We start from the raw sequence: 22,975 nt of genomic DNA, 5'->3' as shown, positions 1-22,975 counted from the left end.
AAGAAGGGGATGAGCAGACTCTACTTCCTGAGGAAGCTGAGATCCTTCAACGTGTGCAGCAAGATGTTGGAGATCTTTCACCAGTCTGTTGTTGCCAGTGCCATCTTCTCTGCTGTTGTTTGTTGGGGCAGCAGCATCAGATCCAGCGACACCAACAGACTTGATAAGACCATCAAGAAGGCTGGCTCTGTTCTTAGACTCAGACTCGAGTCTCTTGAGAGGAGGACGCTGAATAAACCGTTATCCATCATGGACAATGAGCAGCAGCCTCTCCACCACACAGTGGACAGACAGACATCACACTGTGTAATAACAGCTAAAAAGTGTAGATCATACTAGGTTTGAATCCAGGGGAGGATATAGGGAAGAGAAAGGCCCAACTATTACAGATTCTCCTACTAGTGGCGAGGTAAATGATAACCCTGTGTTGGCTCAGACCTCTACCTCCCACCCTTCAACAATGGCGAGAGAGACTAAAGAATGTGTATTTGATGGAAAAGATAACTGCAAAACTTCATGTACAAATGGATTTGTTTTTGGTTTTGTGGGCCCCTGTCATTTCCCATTTTGGATGGCCAGACAGATAATTTGGTAACGGCTGGTCATAAGAAGCTATTTCGGTATGGGTGGGATGTACATCTGTGTAGTTTGTCTTGATTTGGGATTGTAGGTTTGCTGAGACACTAATTGTTCCTGGGTTGTTGTGTTTTGTTTTGTTTTTAGTGTAAAGTTTTGTGTCGTTCTTTATATGCATAATTTTAAATAAAAGACTCACCTTCTTTCCTCTATGCTCAGTTTATTCTCTTTCTATATCAGGTCATTAATTTACAGTCACTGCACATTTCTCCTTCCTTACTTTGTTGACACTGCCAATTTGCTGTATATACTTTTGTACAATACATTTTATTTATTATTGCTATTTTTATTTTATTATGTTGTTGTTCTTTATATTTTTATTCTTAAGTTGTCTATCGTCACTGTGTGTAACGCTGCTGCTGCTGCACTGTAATTTCACAGCTTGGGATAAATAAAGTCTGTCTGTCTGTATGTCTGTCTGTCTATCTATCTATCTGTCTGTCTGTCTGTCTGTCTGTCTGTCTATCTATCTAATCTAACTACTGTCTGTCTATATGTCTATATGTCTATATGTCTATATGTCTATATGCTGTTCTGTCTGTCACCTGTGATAACTCTTTTGTTTACATGGGAAACAGGTATACATGAGGAACAGTCACAGCTGTCCCCGTTTATAATATAAACATAAACACAAACAGCTGCAGTTAGTTTGTTGTGTCTGTAACTCATATTATATTATTATTATATTATATAAATATCGACGTTTTTAAACCAGCTTCCTGACGGTTAGCTCGGCGCTGCTAAACGCACCATAACAAAGCTAAGCTAAAGGCTCATTTTAACTAAAAAAACGCAGCCGAGTGAAAACCAACAACCTCCCGGCTTCATAACACATCCTACCCGGTACATTTGAAACCACTCACCTTATGTGTTGACTCATAAAAGTACATTTGAAACCACTCACCTTATGTGTTGACTCATAAAAGCCTTTTTTTGTTGTTTTTGTTGTTATCCAGGTAACATTTTTAGTGGCGGTTACTGCTGCTGCGTCTCCATGGTAACGGCCGCTCAAGCGCGAGCTACGCTGCATTGTGGGACGTGTGCTGCGTTCACGGACATCGGGAATACAGCACTCACACGAAAATATATATATCTACATAGAGTGAAAATAACGAGAATAATTAAAGTTTAATATAACATGACAACTATTATCAGTCACCAACAAAAGCCTACCACAACTACCGTAAATACCGCGCATAAATAAAACATTAGGCGCAAACATTTCTAACTGATTTTTTCTCAAGGCTCTTGAACGCCACGTCACGTGACTCAATGTTTTGTTTCGTGCTGCTGATGCTGTTGACATCTCCGCCTGCTGAAACCGCGTGAAAACCCGCTAATTCTGCCAGATATATACTATGTAGGAACGGCGACATGTTTCATTCACGCGTCTGACTCAGTGCCGAGCGTTATTTTTATAAAATAAAAGCGTTAAATCCGATAAATACGCCTTAACTAGCAGGCTTGCACCTGGCGCTATGGCGGCGGTCGACAGCTTCCAGCTGCTGTACAGAGAAATTTCTCGGTCGTGCGGTTTCTACTTTGAGACTCTGGCCCTGGTCGGTGCTCTGTACACGGCCAGCAGGGCGGTAATCCTGCTCAGGGACTGCTGCACGTTGGTCAGGGTGCATTTCCTGCCAAGAATGATCCCGAGTAAGAGGCTGAGCCAGAGATTTGGTGACTGGGCTGTGGTTTATGGTAAGGATGAACCCAGCAGGAGCTCCAGAGAGTCCATCAGGCTGCAGATCTGTGTTTATTTTGGTCCACACCCGACTTCATTACAAAACTAGAGCTGCTATCATGTTTAGACCCAGAACAATTAATCAATTAATCAGTTTAACTCCATGTAAATGTCACATATAATCACAGTGAAATGTATTTCTGTAAGCTCCTACACCAGGGGCCAATCATCCCATTATATAGTAGATGATCTGTCGGATTATAAAGACTGTGCTGTAAGCTGTATGCATGATGTATGTAAGCTGTGCATGCATTTCAGTTTGGCATGTGATGGAGGCTCTGTCTTCAGCTACACCTCCTGTTTCTGCAGTAAAAATAACATGCAGAGGCTTGATGTAGACGAGAAAGACGGTGTGAGAGGCTCCTTAAACTCCCACGATGGTGCACTGCCAGTTAAATGTTATATATGAAAAAACAGCCTGCACACACACACTGGCTGTTTATTTCACTGAGTTATTGTGACCAATCCTGAGCTGTGATCAGTCAGTTTTCATCCCGACTGTGGAGCCGAGTTCGTATGTGGCTACTATTTCCATCTTTGAAGTTGCTACGTACTTTCTGTTTTTCATTTATAGTATATTTTGTCTCTTTTTTATCTTGTGTACTTGTGTGGACATCCCGACTGTGGAGCCGAGTTCGTATGTGGCTACTATTTCCATCTTTGAAGTTGCTACGTACTTTCTGTTTTTCATTTATAGTATATTTTCTCTCTTTTTTATCTTATGTACTTGTGTGGACCTTTTATCTTTTGAGTGTCCTTAATTAAGTTCTAATATTAATAATAATAATGAGGCATAAAATAAGCAGAAAATGTATTTTTAAGGAGCAATCTTAGGCTGTGGTCTGAGGATAGAAACAGCAATTTGAATAATAAATAAAAAATGTCAAACATTTGCAGTTTTCAGCTTCGATCATTTGCTGCTTTTTTAATCAGTTTGATATCTCTGTTCTTTGGGGCCACACGCACAAGAAGCCAGTTGTTTTCTAACATTTTATAGGAGCCAGCAAATGTTTGGCATTTGTCCCTCTTGTTAAATTTATTAGAAGTCGACTAAGCAGCTCATTATTTCAGTAATAAATTCATGTTTGGAGGCGTTCGTGCAGCTCTCAGTTATATATCCTCATCTCCTCCTGACGTGATGTTCGTCCTGCCTCCTGTCAGGTGCATCAGAGCCCGTAGCCAAAGCCTACGCAGAGGAGCTGGCCAGGCACGGCATCAGCATCATCTTCGTCACTCGGGACCACACCTCTGTCCGAGACACCGCCGCATCGCTCTCCCAGAGCTATGGAGTAGAAACCATCGTCATCCTAGCCGACTTCGCCTTGGACCAGGCAGCCAGCAAGGCCATCAAAGAAGCCATGAGGGGTAAAGATATCGGCTTCCTGGTGAACTGCTTGGATGAGTCTTTGGCTTCCCCTCAGAGCCTGATTGAAATGCCCGAGCAGAGCCTGCTGGATCTGGTGAATAAGAACGTCGCGGTCGCCACTCTGATGGCGCGGTTGGTGCTGCCGGGGATGGTGGAGCGCAGCAGAGGAGCTGTGGTCAATATATCGTCAGGCGCTTGCTGCAGACCGATGCCCGGAAGAGTGACACTCACCGCCTCCACTGTGAGAGCAAACACTGCAGATATCTGCCTCCAGTGCACAAACACACACCAATATCTCAACTATGTGTAGATCGTACTCACTCCAGATGTTTTGAGGGGTAACACAAGCAAATAAAAACATGAGCACACACTCATTTTTATGTCCTGACAATAACCGTCTTTCTTCTCCTGATGTTTCAGGGCTACCTGGATCATTTCTCACGAGCTCTTCACCTTGAATACAGCGGCAGAGGGATCTTTGTCCAAAGTCTGATTCCTTTCCAGGTAGACATCTCATATCTGATATGACCGTAAACAAACAGAGCTCCACTGAACCTGAACCGAGCATCGACAGCTGCCTTGAAAGAGTAAAATATCAAATATTGTTTTGGTGTCGTGACTGAAACTCAGATTTTATATCAGAGTCACTTTCTTCTCTCATGTTACTGTTTTGAGATCAAACTTTTACCCACTTGTTTTTGCCATTTAGACTCTTAGACAGGCGATCGATAAATAACCGCATGCGTGTCAGTGCTCGATGTACACTTTGTGTCTTTGCGTAACCAGATAGCTTCAGGTGGGCAGCAGCTGTCATCCAGACAGGGCTGGTTTGCACCGAAGCCAGAGGTCTACGCTCGCCACGCCATCTCCACCCTGGGCGTCTCCAACAGGACCACCGGCTACTGGCCTCACACGCTGCAGGTCAGCACGCGACAAGTCGTGATGTCAGTTTGTTACTGATGCGAGTTAAGTCTGAAACATGAAGCGTGATTCTCTCTGCCGTGTTTTCTTTCTTCACAGTACGGACTGATGAGGTGTATCCCGGAGTGGATTTGGGTTCTTGGATCACGCGTTTTCGTCAGTTTGAGCTAAGAGCTCACTCCTCCATTCACCCAGTTACTGGAGTTTAATTTCATCTGTCATTAGCTTAACTCTAAAGGCTCTGTTGAAGTTGGTAGTTATGATTTGATTTGGTAACCTGCAGTGAAATTGACCTAAATTAACAAACATATATTATTGCTGTGTTACTGTGCTATCATATGTGACATGCTGAGCTAACTGTAGTAACCAGTCGTGATACATGTCCTGATGGCGGACAGACATGAGGTTGGACCTCGAGTATAAACTTGTTGATTACCATAACTGGGTTTAGTGCCTGGACACAAGTTAAGATGAGCCTTCGTGCCGCCGTTTGAACTACTGGATAAGATATTTCAAACAGCCAACATGGACCATAAAGTCCTGGTTCAATAAATATAAAACTGAATGTAGACTTTATTTATTTTTTATACGTATTTAAAAGAAGTCGCAGACACATAAAAAAATCAGAATTTAATAAACAAACTGTAAAGTAAACTCTTTTGATGGTTCACAAAAAGTGGCACTCCAAAAACCAAAGCCAACATGATCAGAGGTTAAGGAGACGGACAGACATCATAAAAAAAAGAATGATTCTTCTAGACGTCTTCATATTTTAGTGGGCGAAAGCTGCATTACGCGTCACTAAACTACGTGTTATTTTGCAATAACTCAATCCAAATCTACGAAAACAAACTCTACGTTGTGACCAAAGCGAGCTTACAACTGAATGTATCCTTGCAGCATGCCTTTAGTTTAGTCTTCTTGGTCCAAGATGTGCCAGTACGCGGTGTCACACCTTCTAAAAAGACACATTTCCAGCACGTAGGCGTGCGGTGGCGAATGGTGAACGATATATTTTCAGGTGGACGTGGGTGTGTGTGTGCAGAAGTTCAAGCATCTCCAGGAGTGAGTGTGAAGAGTGAGACTGTGATGTTTGAGCTGCATTCAGGACGTGTACGTAAAAATAAGTATTTATATTTGAAACGTGAACAGATGGAGACATATTGTGTTGAGTGGTTGCTTTAACTTACAGTACAGTATTTAAACGTGTTGTATGTGTCGTCATAGCACAAAACTACACCAATAAAACTCAGTTTCTCCAACCACACACTGTCCTGTCTTATTTGAATTAATATAAGATGGCTGTGTATGTCAGCGCTGGTCTACAGAGATGTGGAAACAAGTGTCAACCTTCAGCATATTATCCACATGTGGGCCACGGTAAGGCCTGACCCCACAGTGAGGGGACCATGACGTCTTAGAGGAAAGGCTCACCTTAATAAGGCGCTTTACGTTGTTATTTCCTTTAGTTTGTCGCCCCTCTGTCTATCTTAATTCATGCAGAAGTGTGTGTTTGGTTTCCAGTGTTTGTGTGTGTTAAATGTTGACTGATCTTTGTGCTGAAGGCCACAAACACTCTGAAAACGTCAGCATGGTGTAAATCATTTACGCCCATGAACAGGCGACACACCGGCTGCCAAAGTTTACCCTGCGACCCCCTCGCATCAGCCAGGTCAGAGACTGTTTGTGAACCCGATGAACACACGTGAGGTGCAGTCCGCCGTGAATACACAGGGTGCAGAGCAACCTGACACCATATTGTGTCAAGTGTGGGAATATTTCAAGTTGTGAAGGCATTTTGTTTCTGCATCAGAATATGCTCAAGTTCAAACGAAGAAAGTTTGTAACACACATTTATGTAACTCCTTTTCCTGCAAGAACACACAATAAGAAAAAGAATAGAATAAATTAATAACATTTTATGTAGAATAGCTGTTGAGAAACAGAAAATAAATTAAAAGAAAGCGCTCAAAGTTAAGTTAACGTAACAGAAACAGGATGTTATAAGACGCCTTTCAAATATTCTTCTTTGATTTGGGAGCATAAATTTGTGAAAAATTAAAGTAACATTCAAATGAATAACAGGAAGTAGTAGGAAATGTTAAAAGCACCAGAAATTCTAGCAAATAGACCTTGTTTGATGAAAGAGTTTCCAAGGTCAAGATCAACTTTTAAGCCATCATAAATATGAAAAAGAGGAGGTGAGGTGCACAGCATTTGATTCACATCACTTTAATATTCATCAAACTTTCAGAGCCCACTGTAATATTCAGCTTTTCCCTTTAATTTGTCAATCACCTGGTCATATAAAATATGAAATGATGACTTCGTTAAGCACAGTTCATGTCATTGCATGTCACCCTCGTCTTTCTGTCCCGTTAAGCCACAGAAAAAATAAAATACAAGAAGTAAAACAAGTTTTTTTTCGAGGTGTCCTTGCAGATAAGATGCCAAAGGAACAATGGAAGGGCAGATTCTTCTTCACTTTCTCTCTCCGTCGTCCTCCTGAGACGTCGCTCTCCTCATCCACCTTTTTTCTCCGTGGGTTTGTTCAACCGGTGAGTCCATTTTAAATGAATAATCTATTTACTCTGATTTTTCCTTAACTGATACCGTCCTGTATGTGGACTCGTTGATTTATTTTAGAATATGTTGATGTTACAATAACCTGCTATGCAAAATTCGAAATTTCTACATTTGTACTCAGAAAGTGGAACTGTGTTGTGGATATAACAGTAAATTCATGTAATAATTACATTTTTACAAAAATAAGGAATAAAAAAATGTGACTGTATTCATATGATTTCTATAAAATAAAACTTTATAACAGCTACTACTACTCAAACATTTGATCATATAGAAAATTGACTTTAATTGACTTTTTAAAGTATTATTCTTAATAAAAAAAGAAAAAAACAACTCGACATAAAGCAAATAAACCCTCAGGAAATAAACAAAAATCTTAATCTTAACAATCAATTCATTATTTTAAAAGAAACCTTACAAATGGAACATTTTGAATCCTTGCACTGCATCATAAATTTAGCAGCCTTATCTTCTCTGGCGTGCCCATCTCGATGCACTGGTTGGTATTAACCAAGGTTAAGGTCTTGGTTTCCAGCAGATAAGTATGTTTTGGAAATCAGCAGCTGTGGCTTCTATAAGCAAACTCACAAGACTAGGAGACATGATAAAAGGTTTGGCCTTGTGATAGAGACGTTCTGTTTTGACTTTTACACCTCCAACGATCTCTGTATCGCCTTCTCTGGAACACCAAAATGACAAGTAAAATGGCCTTAATAAATCCAGATTACAATTCTGTTCATTAAATATTTCTCCTATTAAGAGTATACCTTCAGAGATTACTGTATTAGAGTCATAATCGATCGTTCTCGTGTTCATCTCCTCGCACAGAAAGCCGGATAACTGGAGACTGAAATGGGTGAATGGGATCTGCTGGGTCGCCTGCTGGATAAAGTGCAGAGCCACTCCACAGTCATCGGGAAGGTCTGGCTCACCGTGCTGTTTGTCTTCCGCATCCTGGTTCTTCGCACCGGCGCTGATAAGGTCTGCTCATATATTCAACATATGCAGGGAGGTGGGGAGTGATGGTGCTAGTATTAAAGAGGTATAATAGCTAGAACTCTTCTCTATGGAGATCCATCCAGGTTCTGTTCCTTCTTGGTGGTCCAAAACGCCTGCGGTACAAACACTACCACTCCCTCTGTACAAGATTGGGTAGCCCGGCTAACAAACTGAACTAACATGAGCTAACAGCAGCTACAGCTGGCAGCAGTTTACTTCACTGTCCATCAGGAAACTCTGTAAATCACAGAGAGTTGAGGACTGAGCAGCTGGAGGACGTCAGAGGGAAAACCAGAAAACATTTCCTCCATAAAATATGATCCAGTTTCACCAGAATCAGTGAAATAGTTGGTGGTGTGGGACTTAGTGCCGTAAAGCGTTACGTACTTCATGCAGGTGATTGTACCTGATTTAAAATCTTTTTATTATGGTATAAATGTTGCTTTGAAAAGCCAGAAACTTGCCAGCACTTGAGCATTTCTATGATCATTTTGAGGTGCAGGACAGTAAACATTGCTCTTATTGCGCCTAAAACGAGTATCATGTATCATCATGTATCATTTTCTTGTGGCAAACTGAAAACCGGTGATGTCTTGGTAGGGTGAGAAGAAGAGCAATGGAGGAAAGACATACAAGACTGAAGGCAAACTGGTCACATCGCAGTTTATACTTGAATATATAAATATCACTCTTGATATAAACAGGTGCATGTTCATCAACGAGGTCAGAACACAGGCTACAGCACACCCCGTCTCTCCAGAATGCTGTTTCTCACAACACACTCATCTACTCTGTGCTGTGCTCTATTCTTCTATCATGTCTTTCTAGGTTTGGGGCGATGAGCAATCCGACTTTGTCTGCAACACTCAGCAGCCCGGCTGTGAGAACGTCTGCTATGACCTGGCCTTCCCCATCTCCCACGTTCGCTTCTGGTTCCTTCAGATCATCGCCGTAGCCACTCCCAAGCTGCTCTACCTCGGTCACGTCCTTCATGTGATCCACGCCGAGAAGAAGGTGTGTCACTGCAGTGGGTGTAGCATTGACAGTGGTAAATTCTTGATGTGTCAGACATGCCACACCTGTCGTAACTCATCACTATATTGTTTTGTGGGTATCTGAATGTCTCCGGATTAATAAGGTCTTATCTTATCTAAAAAGAGAAAGAGGAGAAAGATAGCACGGGTACTGCCCATTGTTGAGACTGTTATTACAACAACATGCATTGCTCACGGTATCGTGCCAAAACATATACATGCCAATCCATTGAGTACTTTTCATGCCTAGACGAGGCTAAACATGACATTGACCACCAAAACTTCTTGGTTTAGTTTAGGAAAAGATCATGAACTTGAGTTCAAGTTCTACCATATGCTTTTCACATATGGCCTCCCTCCAATTTGCTTCTTTCAGCTTTTCTATCTGCAAGTCTTTCAGGTTGTAAATGTCTAACTCTGTTTTCTCTTCCAATACAAGATGAAGGAGAGGATGAAGAAGCAAGCCGAGTTGGACGACCAGACCAATCTGTTCCTCAGGAAGGCCTACAAAGTTCCCAAGTACACCAAGAGCACTGGCAAGATCAGTATCCGTGGTCGTCTCCTTCGCAGTTACGTCTACCATCTTGTGGCCAAGATCGTCCTGGAAGTCTTGTTCATTGTGGGTCAGTACTTTCTGTACGGCTTCACCCTCGAGACTCGCTATGTCTGCACCCGCTTCCCTTGCCCTCACAAGGTGGACTGCTTCCTGTCCAGGCCTACGGAAAAGTCTGTGATCATCTGGTTCATGCTAGTGGCGGCGTTTGTCTCCCTCTTCCTCAGTGTGGTCGAGCTGTTCTACCTGTGCGTGAAAGCTGCGAAGGAGTGCATGGCGAGGAGGCAGGACTACACCGTGACCCCGGTGACACCACCGCTGTTGGCAAGGAAAAGTTTTAAAAGTCACAACGAGATGTTCCAAAATTGCGTCAACCTGGAGCTGGAGCACCAAGAACGAAAGTTAGGGGTAACCGGGGTCACAGGTGGAGTGAACGAGCCGGTATCGCCTGAGAACAACATGGAGGAGGTCCATATCTGAAGCGTGGAGGCAGTGATAGGTCGTACGTGTCCAAATACCCAGAGTTCCTGTGTTTGCGTGCTTTGGCTTTAGTGGGTGAGGGGATGTGTACGTGCAGCTTCTGTAAACACGACTCAGTCACATGCAAATGTTGCTTAAAATGGCTTTTCTGGTGACATAATACAAACACAACAAACCATGTGTTCTTGTAGTTTACACACACACACACACACACCATTTTATACATTATTTTTTTAACAATGTTTTGATTCAATAAACCTCTCATGTTCAGATCCAGATGTGTCCTTTTCTTACCACGTTATCGTGTTTGCACAGTAAACCAACAAACACACTGAGCCTCTGCAGCTCTCATGACTTAATACTCAATCACATGGTTGTTTCATTAAACTCATAATTTTTCATCAATAAAGAGCCACAACTGGTATAATACACACAAATCATTCAAATGATATGCTGACCGAATGATTCCAGTGCCTCTGAAGCAGATTGAGTCCTGTCATGAAATGTGCTGCATAAATAAAGTTGACTTGACTCTAAAGTTCACTAATTAACGAGTTGTATAACAAGTTGCTGCGTATGCTGGACTATTTCTAGAGTCTGAGTCAGACAAATCGTCCTGCAGACTTAAGATAACTGGCTGTAGCTTCATCTTCAGTATGCAGACATAAGAGTATTTCCCTGTTTAATTATTATTTTGTTTTTTTAGGTATTACTTCAACTCTAAAAAATAGAAATAAAACTGGTCCTTCATTTAAATGTCCCAAACTTTGGGCAGATAATGACTGAATAATATTTTTTTTGTCATTTTTTACCGTCAACAAGATTTGAACTTTGAACAGCACCACTTAACTATTTACAATTATTAATCTATTTATAACTCCAGTCAAATACACATCAACTATTTAAATATGGGCAGTAGTTATCCACCTTGTTTTATTGGTAACACACTTTATTATTTATGTATTTATTTTCTACCATTTAAGGCTGTTTGAGAGAGAAAGATCACGATACTGAACACCTGTCAATTATTACACACTTGGACTCGTCTTTCTTCAACTTTTTTTTTTCTTTCTGTCGTCGTTTGCTGGACGGGTACAACGTGACATTAAAAGCCAGATGTGTGTTGCGTAATATGATCCCTCATCAGTCCCACCACAAAACTCCAAGGTCCAACTTCTAAGTTAGCGATCTGTCCCAGTCAGAGACAGTCCTTTCTGACCAGGTCATCAGGTAAGATACAACCTCTGCTTGTTCTCTGTCGCAGAAAACTAATGATTTGACTAATTTAAAAAATATATTTCATGAGTGACTGTTTTTATTTGAAAAGAACACTCTACTGACTAGCAATGTAGAGTAATTTCTTTCTTTTTATATATATTTGTAGGAAAGTTATTCTTTTTTTGAATATCAGTGACATTGCTTACTTCTCTCACGTATAACGAAGATTTTTTTCGCGTCTCACCTTTCAGTTTTGCCCATAAGACACACATTTAATATGTTTATTGTATAAATACTGTGTTATACATAAACTTTTAAATGTTGCATTTACCTTTGAAAAGCACTATTTTTCTCATTTTCTTTTCTTTCATATTTTTATCTCTACTATTTCTCTGCTTCATCCATATGATACCATTGAGTGGTCCGTTCTATCGTTCAAATTTTTATTAATGATTGTCGTAGGAAAATATTCACCAACTGGCTCAGGGTTCACAGGGCACTGAGATCCTCTCACTCCTCAAGAAGCCAGATTCAAGAAGAGGAAATGTGATTTATCTAAATAAAAAAATAAAAAACAATGAGCGCCTTTCTTCCAGTTGATTGAATACTAACTTGTGGTTAATGTTTCAGTTAATAAGGAGTGGTGTATGATCACTGCAAACAAAATCAGATGTTTGGATGTTTAGAACTTATTGTATTTCCTTTTTATCTTTTTTTATTACAGATCAGTAACTTAACTAAACAAAGATGGGAGACTTGGGATTTCTGTCAAAATTGCTGGACCAGGTCCAGTCCCACTCGACGGTCATCGGGAAGATCTGGATGACGGTCCTGTTCCTGTTCAGGATCATGGTTTTGGGTGCGGGTGCCGAGAGTGTCTGGGGTGACGAGCAGTCGGATTTCACCTGCAACACTCAGCAACCTGGTTGCGAAAACGTCTGCTACGACTGGACTTTCCCCATCTCGCACATTCGCTTCTGGGTCCTCCAGATTATCTTTGTCTCCACACCAACCCTGATCTATCTGGGCCACGCCATGCACATCATCCACCAGGAGACAAAGCTGAGGGAGCGTCTGTCGAGCCCCGGTGGGAACCAGGGGTGCAAGCAGCCTAAATACACAAACGAAAAGGGAAAGGTGAAGATCAAGGGGAATCTGCTGGGGAGCTACCTGACCCAGCTCATATTCAAGATCATCATTGAGTCCGCCTTCATCATAGGCCAGTACTACCTGTATGGCTTCGTCATGGTCCCCATGTTCCCCTGTTCTAAGAAGCCCTGTCCCTTCACCGTGGAGTGCTACATGTCCCGACCCACGGAGAAGACCATCTTTATCATTTTCATGCTGGTGGTGGCCTGCATCTCCCTGGTCCTCAACGTCATTGAGGTGTTCTACCTGATTTGTTCCAGGGTTAGATGTGGGTCCAGGGCTCGCACTCATAAGATGACCTCAGCTGAAAACCCCGCCAGCCTGTCGTCTCACAGATGGCCGACTGAAGATGATTCACTCAAGCAAAACAAGATGAACATAGAGCTCGAGACCAGCCAGAGCATCGGTGGAAGTCTGGATGGGGCCAAAGAGGAGAAACGACTACTGAGTGGTCATTAAATGAGTTCTCCCCTATGGGTCCTTGTTCAGATAAAAAGACTGAAGTGAAGAGTTCTTACAATGTGGTGTACAAATCTTGAAGCTTTAGCATTGTGTAGTTAAGTGATATTCTTACTCCCCTTGCTGGGGGTATATTTTGAATTCTTTAACTGGAAATCTAACAATGGAAAGCGTGCAATATTGATAATGTATTTATGTTCTTTGATAATCTACAAGTGAGCAGAATTTCTGCCCTGTTATTGAATGTGTCCTTTAAGTTATTGCCATGTTCATTATCTAGGACTTGAAATACTTGATTTGCTCAATGATGATGATGATGATGATGATGTTGATGATGATTGTGGTGAAGAGTCTCTTTCTACTCTATATGGTAGAAACATTTTTGTATGCTGTATTATTTTTAATAAATGATTCAAGTTGGATAAAAAAAACACTTCCATGACTTGTGACTTTCAATTATCGATTAATTGACTAGTTCTATTCTCAATTTATGAAATGTTTGGCCTATAAAATGAGTCCATGGTGACATTTTTGAACCCAAACAACAGCCCAAAACACAGACACAGTTTAATATCACAGAAAAGTGACAAAAACAGGAAATATTTACATTTCAGGAGCTGAAACCACTGATTTCTTTTCCAAGTTTTGCTTGGGGGATGACTTTAATGATTAATCTATTATCAAACATTGCTAATTAATTGCCTGATGAGTGACTCATCGATTAATCTTTAAACTCTATATTAGCACATGCTTGCTATAGCTTCAGATCAGGGAGTGGTTGATAGGTTAGTCACCACTGCTGATTAAATAACTAATTTAGATGAGTTTATATCAGGGTTGGGGACATTTACATCAGATGAATGATGAATGACAGAACTCAAATAAAGTGTGACATATTAAGGGGATCGAATACATCCATAAAAACTGCACAAAAAAGCCAAAAAAATCACGAGGACACGCTCAACATACTTCAGTTCAATACAAAACCCCTGCAACAAAAGCATCTTTGTGAAGCTTATAATATTAGATTTGCTCCGTTTGCTCAGACTTCAGCCTGAACAAAGACAAACTTTATGTTGACGCAGTCTCAGTCACGTAGTATTCATTGCAGCACAGTTATTGCATTAGTCTGTAGAGGTCTTCAACTCGCCTTCTTTCACAAAAATACTCTCTGTGTACCTGACAAATCTCATCAAATACATTTTTACCATTAGTTGGTGTGTGCGATTTATCATCGACAGTGTTTCTAATGAAATATGACATAAAACAGCTGCAGATAAGATTTTGGGTCATAGTACTGCCAATCATTAACATGCAACCTTGTCAATGCTCAGCTAAAGATTGCCCGCTTGAGATTTATCAGATGTCATGACAACGTGACAGCACACACTGTTGCATAATTTCATCATTCAATCTAAAGTTCAAGGTACTTTAAACAGGTTGGATTTAGTGCTGTGGGCTCTCTATCATTCAGCTGCACAGTTGGTGAGTGGTTTGTTCGTCTGTACCGAGGCCTTTTTGAACTGTAAGGTAAGTTCTACTGGAATTTTTTTATTTTAAATGTTTGTGCAGCGCAATATACAAAATGTAATTAATTAATTTTTAAAAGGTGATTGTGTTTTTGGAAAAAGAAAATCTCAACTACAAAAGTATATTAAGATGAATGTCTGCATTTATTATTATGAGTGTGTTCTCACTTTAACACTGTTGTATGAGTGCATTTTTCATCATCTGTGAGGATAAAACTCTATTATCTCTGTGTTTACACATTTTCCTTAAGTTCAGCATCACTTACATAGATCATATTTATTTAAACTTTGACTTTCACCTCATGAAATGTAGTTAGGATTCACTGTAAAAACCCTAAATTATTTCTTCCTATAAAAATGTATATTTATGGATGCAGCAGCTCGTAGAAACATCTGTGAACTGTAAATTCCTCTCCTATCATTACATCCTATCTCATCACGCAGTAAGATAACTTAAGATAAAGTCTTCGTTATGTAAGTGATTATATAGCTCCTTCTTTATGTTCTGAACATTATACTAGCCTGTAGATTTCGGGTTTTTACAACGTGTGATTGTGTTCTAACAAAAAAAGACTTTCTGCTGTTGTCAATGATGTTTTACCATTTGTGTTCCATTATTTTCCCTCTACACTGAAAAAAGTAGTAGTTTTTACAGAAAAACTGACAGCTGTGGTTGCCAGAATTTTACCGTAATAAACACGGTATAACTTTTTCTAATACTACGGTAAAAGGATATTGTTGATTTTACAGTTACGGTTGGTGTTTTATTCCATATTTTACCATATAAATACAAGTTGTTGTTTTGTTTTTTTTATCAAGAGAAAAAACGCTGTATAATTGACATATAAATACCACATGAATGTCATACAAAAATAAAGGTTTTGCTATGAAATATGACAGTGTTTTACTGTACAATAAAGGTTTTGCTATGAAATATGACAGTGTTTTACTGTACATTTTACAGTCCGTCATTTAAAATACTACTCTATAGATTCTGTATAGATTACTTTAAAATGTGGCATAAATAAAGGATTTTGCCATGAAATATGACATATTCATAGCATATTTTACAGTCTTTTACTGTCATGGTTTGACAGTTTTTCACCGTAAAGTCTACAGACATTTTTTTACAGTGTGTATCTCTGCTATGTAAGACAGTTGAAAGTTGCGGTTCTGTTCGGCGTGTATTAGTCAATACTGATGTTATATTTTACATCTAAATGAGAAACAAAAGTTTCAGACTTCAGTTTGGATGCCTGGAATATCTCAATTCTTCTTGGGCAATCATAAATGTAGAATTTACAATTAATTAATAAATATCTAAACTAATATTTACTTTTGCTTTTTTTCCCCTCATCAGATCAGAAACCATGGGAGAGTGGGGTTTTCTGTCCTCTCTCCTGGATAAGGTCCAGTCCCACTCCTCCGTTGTCGGGAAGGTCTGGCTCAGTGTGCTTTTCCTCTTCAGGATCATGATCATCGGAGCTGGAGCCGATAAGGTCTCTGTTTGTACATAGTTTAGGGATTCATCATTTACTGTAGGTTAGATGCTACAAACAAAGTTACTGAAAAGGAATGAGAAATAACACTCCCTGGTGGCCATAACGGAGGTGCACAGCTCCTGAAAAGTAGCTGATTCTGTTTGGTGACAGCATCTTTACTTGCTTGTCATCTGATGGACCTCCATAATAACACCACTAGTGGATGCTGTCAGCTAAATATAATACCTCTATAATACATAGTGACATTAATTTGTCCTCTGAACATTGCAGGTTTGGGGTGATGAACAGTCGAAGATGGTTTGTAACACCAAACAGCCTGGTTGCAAGAACGTCTGCTACGACCACGCCTTCCCAATCTCACACATACGATTCTGGGTCCTCCAAATTATCATGGTCTCAACGCCAACGCTGATCTACCTCGGTCACGTCCTCCATGTTATCCACAAAGAAAACAAACTGAGAGAATACATGAAGACCCACCCCAGCAGCGAGATCAGGAAAGTTCCCAAGTACTCAGACGAAAAAGGCCACGTCGAGCTTAAAGGCAACTTGCTGGGAACCTACATGACCTCCATATTTTTCAGAATCCTTCTGGAGATAGGGTTCATCGTGGGGCAGTATTATCTGTACGGGTTCGTCATGGACCCAAGGATCGTCTGCTCCCGAGCCCCTTGTCCCTTCACCGTCGAGTGCTTCATGTCTCGACCCACAGAGAAGACCATCTTCATCATCTTCATGCTCGTGGTGTCTTGCGTCGCTCTTCTTCTCAACGTGGTAGAGATCTTCTACCTGATCTGTTCTCGCTCGTCCAGGCGAAAGTCTAGAACAGTAAGCTCTACAGCGATCGCCATCCACCCACGTGCAAACGGTGACAGTCTGATGAAGAAATAGAGGCTCACTTACGGCGCATAACTGAAGATAGATCCAAGTAAAACTTGACTAATGGGGCTAAATCTGCACGAGATCTAAGGCCACATGAGTACACTAAGACTTTATTTATGTGATGCTTAAAAATTCCTGGAAATGATGCAAATTTCAATATTCAAATATTTAAAAATGCATGAGAACAATGCAACATGTGGTGAAATGTCTGTGAAGCGAGTGAACTTTTGTGGTTTTATTTAGTTTCTTGCTTTGTGTTTTGTACTTAAAATTACATGAGCCAGCTCTGAATATTTTAATTTATTCTGCTGTGAGCTACATGAGCTAAATGTCAGATGGCCCTGACCGTAAAACCTCTGTATCAGTTTGCATTGGCTGAAAGCCATTTACTAGCACTACAACCTTCTGTTTCTCTTACATTGTTAAATTTGAAGGCCTGGCTGTAAATATTTCATTTACAAATCATTAGTTTTTTCATGTTTTGTACTTTATTATGACTGTGTGTGTCTTGTGTTTGTAATTCATTGAGGAAATAAATTAATAAGAAAGGGTACACCTATGTTGTGATGATTTCTGTTTCCGGGTATCACTGAGCCAAAGCTGCTAGTAACATTACATAAAGGAAAAAGATAAAACTCATTCACCCTGGTTAACTTTATAAAGAGATATTAGGATACTACTACTATTTATTTTTTTATTTCTATATAATTATCTGAACTCTGTAGTCATTTTTTACATGAAATAGTCAACTCAGTTGTTTCCACTGGTTCCGTTAAAGGTTGAGTGTGTAAGATTTGGGGGCGATTTAGAGAGCTCTATTTACAGAATAAGGCAAAAACTGAATATAATATTCATAAATATGTTCTCATCAGCGTATAATCAATGGAAAATAAGTATCATTATGTTTTTTTGACCTTAGAAGGAGTCAGATGCCGTGGGTCCTCTTCCGTGAAGTCCGCCATGTTGAATCGCCATGTTTCTATGGTAGCCCAGAAAAGACAAATTAAACACTGGCTCTACATGGGGGCTTTCACGTGTTTCACACATTTCACAGCCACTATAGTTTCTCATTCCTTCTGGGAAGGAGAAACAACACCTGCAACTACACTGCTAGATTAAATTAGGGATGCACCGAAAACTCGGCCACTGAAAATTTTCCGCTGAAAATGGCCCAAAAGTGCATTTCGGCTTTCGGTGAAGTGGCCGAATAGTAAGGCCGAATAGTGGCGTGACGCAATTGATGCAATGAAACAACGTGCGCGGTGATCTGGCCAGGGTTGCTGATTCTTTTCTCATTCACACACAATAAACCCACGATGCAGGATATAGGAAAAACATAGGCAAGAAATACATCATGCGGAGCTATATGTGGGAAAAAATGGAAATTCACCGGAAATATAATTAAACTAAATAGTATTTCTTTCAAGAACAAATTAACAGTGATTAAAACAACATGGGCTTTCTAACAGTATAAATGAAATAATAATTATACTAATTGGAAATTTTACTGGAATGTTTGAAGGATATTAAATAAACATTTACTTTCTTTGAAAAAACACAAAACAAATTTATTCTAGGCTATTTATGCAATAGTAAAAAAAAAAATAGTGAAAAATTTAACAACCGCATTTCATATTCGGTTTCGGTATTCGGCCAACCATTTAATTTTTATTCGGTTTCGGACGAAAATTTTCATTTCAGTGCATCCCTAGATTAAATCCTGTACACTGCCCTTTTAATGTTGCAGAACCGTAATCAGTATGATTGGAAATGAGGTGTCTGCACATAGATGCATAGTTACATACTAATACAAGTACTATTATATACAAATGGTTTAAATTGAGACACTTGGTTTAAATTGAGATACTTGTCTGTGTCGCTAGCTGTTACTTTGGTCCATCCGGACTTTCTTTGGGCAGGAGTACCGTACCGGAGAGCCGCCAGGATGGCGCCACTGTCAAGTATGTATATGGCGCCACTGTCAAGTATGTTTATGGCGCCACTGTCAAGTTTGTTAGTGTATGTATTACGATAGATAGAGTCATATTGTTTAACATTATATTATTTTTTGATCAATATGTTCCCCTGCTGGTGGAAAACCACAAGATGGCGCCGTTAAGACACCCACCGGTCGTGTCTGTCACCGTGTCCGTGTCTGACAGACGTCGTCCCGCCCTCCGCCGCCGTCCTCCTCCCCGCTCCCAGCAGCCAGCTTCCTTTTCCCCTCCTCACAATAACAACAGCCGGGGAGCTAAAGATGGCCGCCGCAACCATGGCGGGGCTCGACGCCCACAGGATGGAGGAGAAGAAGTTCGAGTACTTCTCCTCCATCAACTCCATGGCGCGGAAAATAATGCAGGAGCGGGAGAAGATCAAGGCGAAGCACGGCCCGTCATGGGAGAAGATGACGCCGCAGGAACAAGACAGCGCCATCGACAACGGGATGATGGACCCTCACATCCGAGCCCGATACGCTATGCACCGAGTGGAGCGTGAAGAAGTGGTGTGTTACCCGAAACTGCTCGTTCAGACGGGGCAGAAGATCGTCCACTTCGGGGAGGAGGTACGAGAACCGCGTTTCAATGGATGTTTGTTTATCTGTGTGTGTTTGAACGAGCCTGCCGTGTTTGTCGTGGCTGCTAACGAGCCACGTAGCCGTTAAAATATGTCGGTGTTATGGTTTAACGAGCGACCGTGTTAACTGGCGACCCGTCGGTCGGCCGTGTGTTGTCATAGTTACGACGGCTGTTGAGACTAACTAGCCACGTAGCCGTTAAAATATGTCGGTGTTCCGGTTTAACGAGCGACCGTGTTAACTGGCGACCGGGTGGTTGGCCGTGGTTGTCATAGTTACGACGGCTGTTGAGACGGGAAGAAAATACGTAGCTGTCAAATTTTATGTATTTATTTATTTATTTTTATTATTATTATTATTATTAATAATAGTTTTTTATTATTATTAGTGTATTTAGATATAATATATATATATATATATATCATATATCTATATTTTTTTCACTCCTACTACTACTACTACTACTATACTCCGTACTAACTACTAATAATAATAATAAAAAATATATAATATATATATAATATATATATATATAGATAGATCGTATATAGACTAATAATACAATACTAAATTTTTCTTTATTAGTTTATTTATTTTTATACTACTACTGCTACTAACGACTACTACTACTACTCTAATCTAAATAATATATAATAATAATAATAATATTAATTACATAAATTGAAAATATATATATATACAGATATTCTAGATCTATATATATATATATATCCAGATATATATATAATATGTTTGATATTAATCTATCTTTTGATTTTTTTTTTTCATTTTTGAAACATTTATGACATTGTAACGTTTTTAACGTCTGTCGTAACTATGGCAACCGAAGACATTTTTCGCTGACGGTCGCCAGTTAACACGGTCGCTCATTAAACCGAAACACCGGCTGCCTCATACCTGAGCTAACATAATTATGTCAGACTTATAATAGGCTCCTATTTGATTTGATTTCTTATTATTGTATTTACACATATATATAGTTTAATGTGAGTGTGTTAAACTGTAACTACATTGTGTGTGTTTGTGTTCAGGATATCACCTGGCAGGACGAGCACTCTGCTCCCTTCTCATGGGAAACAAAGGTAAACATATTCACACTGATATGTAAGTGACTTGTTATGTGTGTTCATTACCTTTTCAGTCATTAACACTGTTTATGTATAGAGAGAAATGCCTTTCACAAGTTCCCACAGCTCATTGTGACATTTTCAAAGTGCTTATTTTGTGTCCAACGGTCTAAAAACAAAAAAATACAAATTATGTTTTCAATTGCATAAAAAGAACAAGACAATGTTTGGCATATTTGCTTGGTAATTTACTTCAGCGATCGCTTGTCATTTCAGGACATGTATATTCTAACTACACGTTAGTAAATGAGTTTATTTCTATCCTCTCTTTCACATCTGTAAGTGCATTATCGTAATACCTGTTTATTTTCAGTCTGAAATTAGATTAAAATGTAGAGTTGAGCTGCAGTTGTCGTTGTTGTTGTCTTTTCAGAGCCAGTTGGATTTCAGCTTGACGTCGGGCGCTGCAGACCAGGGCGTCTCATTGTCGGCGGCGGACTCGAAGGCTGCAAAGGTTCCTCATTCCAACCAGCTTGGCAAAAGTACACCGGGGACCAAGGTATGATCACGAGGGCACTGCGGCGTTAATCTGTATAACCTGTAACGGACTGAGGACGTAAGAGAGGGATGCAATCGTACGTTTTAGTCTTTTGTTTTTAGGAGAAATTAAACTATGCTGTTGTGTGATTGTGAAGGTGTCCGTCAGCGAAGGAAGGAGGCCAGAGGAGGAGTCGTCTTTCTGGAAGATCAGCGCTGAGCGGTCCAGGCTGGAGGGAGAGCAAGCCGACTTCCAGTCCATAACGCCGAGCCAGATCAAATCCCTGGAGAAAGGAGAGAAACCGCTCCCCTCCTACCTCCGACAGGTGAGCACTGAAATCCACGCAGCGTCTCTCACTGGAGCTGGCGGCGTTTTGAATTCAGGCAACAGCTGCGAAAAATGTTTGTTTATCTGGTTCACCGTGGCTGAAATAGAAACTAGGCTGAAGCTGTGCAGCCTCCACCCTCCTCCAAGTGTCCTCCAACAGGGTCAGTTATACTGAAAACTCCAACAGTAAATTTGATCATCTTCCTCCAGGAGACTTCTGTCACCTCCAAGGAGCCTGAGGCAGCAGACCCCCACCCTCCAGCTCCAGCTCCTAACAGGTCCACCAAGCACCGAGCACCCAAACCTCCCGCTCCCAATCCCCCGATCGCCGCCGCTGTCAGCGCCACGCCGGCATCCATCTCCATCTCACCAAACCCACCCCCGCCCGTCAGCGTGTCCTCGACGGTCGCAGGCTGGGAGCGGTCTCAGAGCACCCTGCCGTCGGCCGGCAGCACCGTGGACGAAGTGTTCTCCTCCGGCATGATGTCCAAGCCCTCCAGTAACCCCGTCAGTGTGGAGAGAGAGAGAGGGGAAGAAGCGTCACCCTCCAGCCCCACCTTTGCTCAGGTGAGTCCTGAGATTTTTTTAGCTTGGATTTAATCGTAGTTAGTCCTGTGGTCGGTCTGTTTGTCTTTCATACCACAAACAAACCGCACCGCACTCCAACTGGAGCCGAACCAAACCAGCCTCTCAAGTCTCAGTCCGACTGTTTAGTCTGCACTAAAGTCTGAGTCACAGTTTTCACACCAGCATAAACAAACCAAACCCGAGCGAGTCGGGTGTGAAATCATCCTGACGAGACAAGTGCACGAGGGGGAATAAATGAGATTAGATTAAAAGAGAGCCAGCGTCACCGTCAGTGGAAATTGTGTCTCCAGCTTTGACCACGTTTTAAATTTAACGTCGTCTTTCTGTCTCTCCCCGACCCGTCAGTTCAACACGAGCAGCAGCATCCTGAAGACCGGATTCGACTTCTTGGACAACTGGTAAACCACAGCCGGGGGAAGCAGTCAGCGCTCCGGATGGATCATTCGCATCATCACTCTGAAGAAGGACCACACTGCCATGACTACAGACATCCACGTCTACATTTAACAAACATTACGAACACGTTATTTTCTCCTGATTATCTCCTGTGGCTTGTTAAGACATTATCTCACCGCCTGTGTGCTGGTGTGTGCCCCCTCCTCTCCCCTCCTCTCCCCTCCTCTCCTCTCCTCTCCTCTCCTCTGTCCTCTTCTTTTCTTTCCTCTCTCCTCTCCTCTCCTCTCCTCTCCTCTGTCCTCTCCCCTCCCCCTCTCCTCTCGTCTCGTCTCCTCTCTCCCCTCCCCTCCTCTCGTCTCCTCTCCCCTCCTCTCCTCTCTTCTCTCCCCCCTCCCCTCCTCTTCCCTC

The 22,975-nt window shown here is 41.1% G+C and overlaps 6 protein-coding genes and 1 long non-coding RNA gene across 10 annotated transcripts in view; 5 read left to right on the top strand and 2 right to left on the bottom strand.

The window, feature by feature from the left end:
* tbc1d32 (TBC1 domain family, member 32) overlaps window positions 1-1,654 on the bottom strand; it is a 67,133-nt gene extending 65,479 nt beyond the window's left edge. For 3 of the 4 annotated variants that reach the window (XM_027284454.1, XM_027284457.1, XM_027284455.1), the window contains exon 1: window positions 1,541-1,654. The gene's annotated coding sequence lies outside the window, so the exon portion shown is untranslated. The other variant, XM_019257154.2, reaches the window with a different exon arrangement.
* A 241-nt stretch (window positions 1,655-1,895) lies between these two features.
* hsdl1 (hydroxysteroid dehydrogenase like 1) lies at window positions 1,896-5,929 on the top strand. Its single transcript, XM_010749424.3, has 5 exons — window positions 1,896-2,334; window positions 3,539-3,984; window positions 4,164-4,247; window positions 4,530-4,664; window positions 4,764-5,929. Exons 1-5 carry the CDS (start codon window positions 2,115-2,117, stop codon window positions 4,833-4,835), a joined length of 957 nt encoding a protein of 318 aa, XP_010747726.3. The 5' UTR covers window positions 1,896-2,114; the 3' UTR covers window positions 4,836-5,929.
* A 1,681-nt stretch (window positions 5,930-7,610) lies between these two features.
* On the top strand, window positions 7,611-10,668 carry gja11 (gap junction protein, alpha 11). The gene is made up of 3 exons (XM_019257153.2): window positions 7,611-8,231; window positions 9,078-9,263; window positions 9,723-10,668. Exons 1-3 carry the CDS (start codon window positions 8,103-8,105, stop codon window positions 10,314-10,316), a joined length of 909 nt encoding a protein of 302 aa, XP_019112698.1. The 5' UTR covers window positions 7,611-8,102; the 3' UTR covers window positions 10,317-10,668.
* Window positions 10,669-11,447: 779 nt separating this feature from the next.
* Window positions 11,448-13,575, top strand: gja13.1 (gap junction protein alpha 13.1). The gene is made up of 2 exons (XM_019259138.2): window positions 11,448-11,546; window positions 12,259-13,575. The coding sequence occupies exon 2, from the start codon at window positions 12,282-12,284 to the stop codon at window positions 13,140-13,142; it is 861 nt and encodes a 286-aa protein (XP_019114683.2). The 5' UTR covers window positions 11,448-11,546; window positions 12,259-12,281; the 3' UTR covers window positions 13,143-13,575.
* Window positions 12,987-19,297, bottom strand: LOC113746899 (uncharacterized). The gene is made up of 3 exons (XR_003463203.1): window positions 19,184-19,297; window positions 17,970-18,034; window positions 12,987-13,097 (listed from the first exon to the last, which is right to left on the bottom strand). It is a non-coding gene; the product is annotated as an uncharacterized LOC113746899 (long non-coding RNA).
* LOC104933886 (gap junction Cx32.2 protein) lies at window positions 14,472-17,584 on the top strand. Its single transcript, XM_010749426.3, has 3 exons — window positions 14,472-14,672; window positions 16,032-16,170; window positions 16,444-17,584. The coding sequence occupies exons 2-3, from the start codon at window positions 16,042-16,044 to the stop codon at window positions 17,062-17,064; spliced, it is 750 nt and encodes a 249-aa protein (XP_010747728.3). The 5' UTR covers window positions 14,472-14,672; window positions 16,032-16,041; the 3' UTR covers window positions 17,065-17,584.
* On the top strand, window positions 19,188-22,805 carry cxih1orf198 (chromosome XI C1orf198 homolog). Its single transcript, XM_019259137.2, has 6 exons — window positions 19,188-19,618; window positions 20,683-20,733; window positions 21,152-21,277; window positions 21,414-21,581; window positions 21,794-22,150; window positions 22,517-22,805. Exons 1-6 carry the CDS (start codon window positions 19,313-19,315, stop codon window positions 22,571-22,573), a joined length of 1,065 nt encoding a protein of 354 aa, XP_019114682.1. The 5' UTR covers window positions 19,188-19,312; the 3' UTR covers window positions 22,574-22,805.
* The last annotated feature ends 170 nt before the right edge of the window (window positions 22,806-22,975 follow it).

The sequence above is a fragment of the Larimichthys crocea genome, chromosome XI (assembly GCF_000972845.2).
Source record: "Larimichthys crocea isolate SSNF chromosome XI, L_crocea_2.0, whole genome shotgun sequence".
Taxonomy (NCBI): Eukaryota; Metazoa; Chordata; class Actinopteri; family Sciaenidae; genus Larimichthys; species Larimichthys crocea.
This window is presented reverse-complemented; position numbering and strand designations above follow the sequence as displayed.

Bases quoted from the DNA above. Each gene is read 5' to 3' on its own strand.
- cxih1orf198 (XM_019259137.2), top strand. From the start codon at position 19,313: ATGGCCGCCGCAACCATGGCGGGGCTCGACGCCCACAGGATGGAGGAG. The intron at 20,734-21,151 runs GTAAACATATTC...TTGTCTTTTCAG, and splicing joins CCTTCTCATGGGAAACAAAG to AGCCAGTTGGATTTCAGCTT. The intron at 21,582-21,793 runs GTGAGCACTGAA...ATCTTCCTCCAG, and splicing joins TCCCCTCCTACCTCCGACAG to GAGACTTCTGTCACCTCCAA.
- LOC104933886 (XM_010749426.3), top strand. From the start codon at position 16,042: ATGGGAGAGTGGGGTTTTCTGTCCTCTCTCCTGGATAAGGTCCAGTCC. The intron at 16,171-16,443 runs GTCTCTGTTTGT...TGAACATTGCAG, and splicing joins TCGGAGCTGGAGCCGATAAG to GTTTGGGGTGATGAACAGTC.
- gja13.1 (XM_019259138.2), top strand. From the start codon at position 12,282: ATGGGAGACTTGGGATTTCTGTCAAAATTGCTGGACCAGGTCCAGTCC.
- hsdl1 (XM_010749424.3), top strand. From the start codon at position 2,115: ATGGCGGCGGTCGACAGCTTCCAGCTGCTGTACAGAGAAATTTCTCGG. The intron at 2,335-3,538 runs GTAAGGATGAAC...GCCTCCTGTCAG, and splicing joins TGACTGGGCTGTGGTTTATG to GTGCATCAGAGCCCGTAGCC. The intron at 4,665-4,763 runs GTCAGCACGCGA...CTTTCTTCACAG, and splicing joins ACTGGCCTCACACGCTGCAG to TACGGACTGATGAGGTGTAT.
- gja11 (XM_019257153.2), top strand. From the start codon at position 8,103: ATGGGTGAATGGGATCTGCTGGGTCGCCTGCTGGATAAAGTGCAGAGC. The intron at 8,232-9,077 runs GTCTGCTCATAT...ATGTCTTTCTAG, and splicing joins TTCGCACCGGCGCTGATAAG to GTTTGGGGCGATGAGCAATC. The intron at 9,264-9,722 runs GTGTGTCACTGC...TTCCAATACAAG, and splicing joins TGATCCACGCCGAGAAGAAG to ATGAAGGAGAGGATGAAGAA.